This window comes from Nicotiana tabacum, chromosome 9 (assembly GCF_000715075.1).
Source record: "Nicotiana tabacum cultivar K326 chromosome 9, ASM71507v2, whole genome shotgun sequence".
Lineage (NCBI taxonomy): Eukaryota > Viridiplantae > Streptophyta > Magnoliopsida > Solanales > Solanaceae > Nicotiana > Nicotiana tabacum.
In genome coordinates, this window is record NC_134088.1 from 11353334 (window position 1) to 11358887 (window position 5554).

Here is a 5554-nt window from a genome sequence, read left to right on the forward strand (position 1 = left end):
TACAAACAGTGTTAAACATACATTTCACATAGTTAAAAAATGTTCTGTTAGTAAGAATGACTGAGTGCATCAGTTAAATCCACATTCTCATGACTAATGTATAAATATTTAATTGTCAACCCAATAACCAAGATGAGCTATAGATTCCATGACAAGTTCAGAGTCCATCAACTTCAAATCTTGACTCTACCTCTGCTCATGACTGTATCCTATGGCTACGAGCGCTTTTCTTGAAAGCCATATTCTGCTATCGGCTTCTGGTTCAATTATATAGCGTTCTCCTGACCATTTGTGTTGTTAGCTTGTTGATCATCCAAAACAATCTTCTTCCAAAACCAATGCTTTTCCCAAAGTCGCATCATCTCTTCAATCGGAACTCCTTTCGTTTCAGGCAAGAAGAGATAGATGAAGATTGTCATAACAACAATCCAACCAGAGAAAAAGAGGAAAATTCCAAACCTCATAACACATAAAAGTGAGAGGAAAGATTGTGCTATGGCAAATGTGAAGAATAAGTTCACAGTCACTGTTATGCTTTGGCCTGCAGATCTTGTTTCCAAAGGGAAAATTTCACTTGGCACTGTCCAACCAAGTGGACCCCATGACCATCCAAAGGCAGCTACAAATAGGCAGATAAAAATCACTACTATAATTGAGTAACCTCTTGTTAGCTCCTTGTCACTACCAAATTTGAGTCCCAAGATTATGGCAACAATAACCTGTAAGAAAAGTAGATTATCTTCATATAATTTATCGATGAATTTAACTTCTATACACTGACAAGATAAGAAAGACTTTACTTTATCATATCACCTAACAAATAACTACAAGTAATTGTTCATAGAAAGTGAGAGTAGTAATGCGAAAAATAAGACATTTTACATGCTACGACTGGTTAAAATATATTACAGGGTAGCAGGGTGAACTAAGCTCCCGCTATGCGCGGGGTCCGGGGAAGAGTCAAACCACAAGGGTCTATTATACGCAATCTTATCCTGTATTTCTGCAAGAGGCTGTTTTCACGGTTCAAACTTTTGACCTCCTGGTCACATGACAGCAACTTTACCAGTTATGCCAAGACTCCCCTTCAAATAACAAATAACTACAAGTAATCGTTCATAAAAATAAGGCAGGTTACATGTCACGATAAGACAGGCTACGTGTCACGATAGGTTAAAATACACTAAGTTTAAAAACTTTTTTGATATGGAAGAAAGGTTGATTGTTATATATTCAATATGCAGTTCTTAACCGAATGTGGTTGAATCTTCCTTTACTGATTTACTGCTTTACACTAAAATTATGTAAGATTAGTGTTTTGTATTTTTTGGATGTATTTAGGTAATAGTCCTTTGTCAGCAATATAAATTTGCATCCTAAATTTTTTTTCTTGCATTAACTCATTTCCTTGTTATTTAGGACATAAAAGTTTTGTACTGGAAGGATTCATCGTAAATTGACTAATTTTACACTGACTGTCATTTAGGATATAGAAACGTGGATCGAGTAGTTAGAATATCTTTACCTGGCAGACGATCATTTGGATTCCACCACCAATAAGCAGAATTCGTCGACCCCATCTATCGACTGTGGCCATAGATACTAATGTAGATGAAGCAAGAACTGCACCAGTTAAAGCTGAGGAATAAAGAGAAGCTGTTCTTTTAAACCCCATACTCTGAAACAACACAGGGGCATAAAAAAGTATAATATTAATCCCTGTAAGTATCTGAAAAGTTGGCATCAAAATAGCCATAATTAACTGTGGCCGGTTTCTCCTTTTCAAAATATTTCTAAACGGATGCTTAATCGATCGCGCCAATTCACTTGCATCAACCATATCTTCAAATTCTGCATCAACATTCTCAGTTCCTCTTATCTTCTCTAAAACTCGTCTTCCTTTTACTTTATTGCCTTGTTCGATTAAGCTGTTCGGTGTTTCTGGAAGTAGTAGGCCTCCGACTGTCATTAAAAACGCCGGTGCTGCAGCTAGGCCTAACGATAGTCTCCATCCCCAGGGATGGAGTTTACTCGTTCCGTAGTTGATCATGTTCGCGGTGAAAATTCCAAGTGTTGTTGCTAATTGAAACATCATGTTTAGACATCCTCTTAGATGTGCTGGTGCCATCTCTGATAAATATAATGGAACTGCCTTCAAACAGTGATACAGAGTTAAAACAGTCATCTCAAATGATTTCCATACTTGAATTTACATAAAATAATCCAACGTTTTAACTTCTATATACAGACAGTGTAAACTAATCAGATAATTTTAGAGGTTAAGTATAGGGAACATGTCATAATAAACCAAATTAAATGTATATAAGTTACATTAACTAGTGCAGAATTCTGGACATCTTTCCTAGAAGAAATTCGATTTATAATAACTGTCCGTTAGTATGTTGTAAAATAGGGCATCTTACCTGCAATTACAGATTAAAATACATTGATAATGTAAAAATTCGTCGAGAGAAAAAGATGCATTTACCTGTTACAGAGGTGGTGCAATTTGATTCTTTTTCTTTTCAATTTCATATTTATTCATTTCTCTTGGTATTAAGAGAAGAAAACATGTGACTCGAGAAAATTTTTGGAAAAAAAGTCGTATCATTTTTTATAGTGAATTACACTGTGAGTGTACATAAGTAAAACCTAATTTTTGGATTATGTACAAATAACACAGTATAGCCGACGTGATCACTGAGGATTCATATAGCCGACCTGAACTTGCTTAGGATTGAGATATAGTTATTTTTGCGTACAAATAACAGAATAGGATGATCATTTTCCCTATGGAATATTAGATTCTTTAGCATGCGACAGAATAAATTCAAGGGGAATTACCTGGTTTCCAAAGCCAATGCCAACGCCTAGCATAATTCGTCCCAAAAGAAGCATGGCGAGGTTGATAGCAGAGGCATTCAGAATTGCTCCGACGAAAAAACTAATGCCACCACATATTATACTTGCGCGACGTCCGTGGTTTCTTGTGATCGGAGATGCTACGAGAGATGCAACTAAACCAGCTAAGTACAAAGACGAGGTAAATGCAGCTAGAACTTGGTTATTGTACTTGCAATAGTTGTTTTCGTGCACATGTCTCTTCTTTTGGTACACTGAGTAGAAGAATCGACGAAGAAATTCATCCATTGATGTCACTCCCCCTGTTATTTTGCATTGTAGTTACTTGTGAGGAAAGTAGCTAGGAATATAGAATAGGCGTTGAATACATAATAAAGTAAATAAAAATATGCTCTATCTAACAATTTAAGCTTTTAGATTAGATGATCACATAATTCAACATGATATTAGACGAGCAGAGGTCGCAAGTTTGAATCTCAAAGCTTTTAGGAGAGATGGTCGTATAGTTCAACAACAATGACTAAAGGGCAGCTCGGTGCACTAAGCTGCCGCTATGCGCGAAATCCGGGGAAGGGCCAGATCACAAAGGTCTATTGTACGCAGTTTTATCCTGTATTTCTGCAAGAGGATGTTTCTGACTCGAACATGTGACCTCCTGGTTATATGGTAGCAACTTTACCAGTTACGTCAAAGCTCCCCTTCCAATAGTAATAACTAATGAGTTTTTTTTACTCTAAATTGAGAATCCATAAACATTATAACAAACAGAGACTCTTCTACCCTTTACCTTAGAAGAAATTTTTGAAAAGAAAGATCAAATTTCTTATTATTTACTGTTCTCTTTAGTTACTTTATGCTACTTTTCAGTCTCTTCCCCCTCCCCCAAAAAAAAAAAATCTTGGAAGTGCAAGAAGTTTCAGAGACTAACTGTTGTTGTCATAACTACGAGTATCAGATCCTCCAAAAATATCACTACATTCGTGTTTGGATCCAAAAGAAATGCTATTTTTAAAGAATTTGACTCGGACATAATGGTAATTTTGAAAAATCCGAGCAACATATGGGTAATTAATTCCTTCATCCTTCCTCCAGTTCTAGATTCCCCTCTTTCTCACAGCAAAAAGGAAAAGTAAAGTTCTTTTTAGCTCTTTTGTTAGAATATTCATTTAGTCATCAATGAGAGAGAAGTATCACAAGCAACAGGAAAAGCACTATTTTAACAACTTTATGAAAAATAAGAATCACCTGAAATTCCAATGTCATATCCAAAGAGTGATCCACCAATAGCAGCAACAATACATGCTATGATTACATAAGGAGTGACTCTTCCTTTATATTCTTCAGCTCTTTCTTTTGTTACACCTCTTGGAGCTATTGGCCCTCCTCCCATCTTGGCAAAGAACAGCAATTCTGTGCTCTCCTCTTCACTTTTTTGTGTTTAATGTTTATGGCCTGAATTCTACCTTTCAAATGGGAAAATCATTAACAATCAAGAATAAAGAAACCTTTTTCTTGGAAAAACATCACACCCCTTTTTTTTTAATCCCTCTATCTTATTCTATGCGGTACTCTTTCCCTTTTTAGCCCGTCTTAAAAAATATCATATTTTTTTATATTTAGGAACACTTTAGTTTTTCTTTACATACCCAAATCTTTTCATGTTTTTTTGAGCCGGGGTGTATTGGAAACAACCTATTTACCTTCACACGATAGGAGTAATGTAAGCATATAAACTATGTACATTTTTTTAGTACATTTTTGTGGGATCGCACTTGGTACATTTTTTTAGTTGTTGTTTAGTTGTAAAATGTTCATTGCACCCTTAATGAGATGATTTACGATCACATAAATATCTATATCTTATTTAGACTATGAGTTTCAAAAGTTTTTTTTCTCTTTTTCCAATTTCGTGCTCAATAAAAACTACTGATCACATAAATTGAGACGAAGGACCATCTTTCTTATCTTTCTCAACATATGCATAATTCTCTTCTGACTCTACTTATGGGACCGCACTTGGTATATTTTTTTAGTTGTTGTTTAGCTGTAAAATGTTCATTGTTACCCTTAATAAAATAATTTACGATCACATAAATATCTATACTTTATTTAGACTATGAGTTTCAAAAGTTTTTTTTCTCTTTTTTTAGACAAAAGTACTATCTTTCTTATCTTTCTCATAAAGTGATGCTTTTTCATCATATATTTGTACTTGTTTAGCTTCACTTTACTAAATAAAAAATTATAAAGTCTATAAAAACACATGTGACGAAAAGAAAAAGGAGATTCACCTTTTTGTCACCAAATTGTAGCACCAAATTGTAGCGACGAGTGCTAAGTACTTCGATTAATAGTTTGCAAAATTTCTGTGATGGTGGAAGATTAGAACTGAGTAATTTTGGTTCCTTTTGTTATATACAAAGAAGATTGTTTTCTCAATATATAATTAGTTTATGGTTGGCTTCTCATCTGTGTATTATTGTTCCCTCTACCACTTCCTTTGACTTGACATATAAAATGGCCAATCTTTAAATGATGATAGCAAAACTAAATAAATGAAGTGATGTTTGAAGATAAGAAAGTAGTTACTCTTCTTTTCCCTTTTTTTGTTTAGGTCCTTCATATTTTAACTCATTGAAAGTTTGGCACATGGAAGTTTCTTGGATCAACAAAACACTGCCAAGAATGGAAA

At 34.7% G+C, this 5554-nt stretch overlaps 1 protein-coding gene across 2 annotated transcripts; it reads right to left on the minus strand.

The window, feature by feature from the left end:
• LOC107813037 (sugar carrier protein A-like) lies at window positions 1-5347 on the minus strand. Of its 2 annotated transcripts, none has more exons than XM_016638240.2 (5): window positions 5154-5347; window positions 4108-4321; window positions 2845-3164; window positions 1526-2152; window positions 1-719 (listed from the first exon to the last, which is right to left on the minus strand). In XM_016638240.2, exons 2-5 carry the CDS (start codon window positions 4250-4252, stop codon window positions 267-269), a joined length of 1545 nt encoding a protein of 514 aa, XP_016493726.1. In that variant the 5' UTR covers window positions 4253-4321; window positions 5154-5347; the 3' UTR covers window positions 1-266. The 2 variants fall into 2 exon arrangements, with proteins under 2 accessions (XP_016493726.1, XP_016493727.1); XM_016638241.2 differs by having other exon boundaries at window positions 4108-4325.
• Between the last annotated feature and the right edge of the window lie 207 nt (window positions 5348-5554).

What these genes read in the sequence shown, in the direction of transcription:
- LOC107813037 (XM_016638240.2), bottom strand. Translation starts at nt 4,252, where the DNA reads ATGGGAGGAGGGCCAATAGCTCCAAGAGGTGTAACAAAAGAAAGAGCT. An exon ending in ATATGACATTGGAATTTCAG is followed by an intron (nt 3,165 to 4,107) that starts GTGATTCTTATT and finishes GCAAAATAACAG; the next exon opens with GGGGAGTGACATCAATGGAT. An exon ending in GCATTGGCTTTGGAAACCAG is followed by an intron (nt 2,153 to 2,844) that starts GTAATTCCCCTT and finishes CACTGTTTGAAG; the next exon opens with GCAGTTCCATTATATTTATC.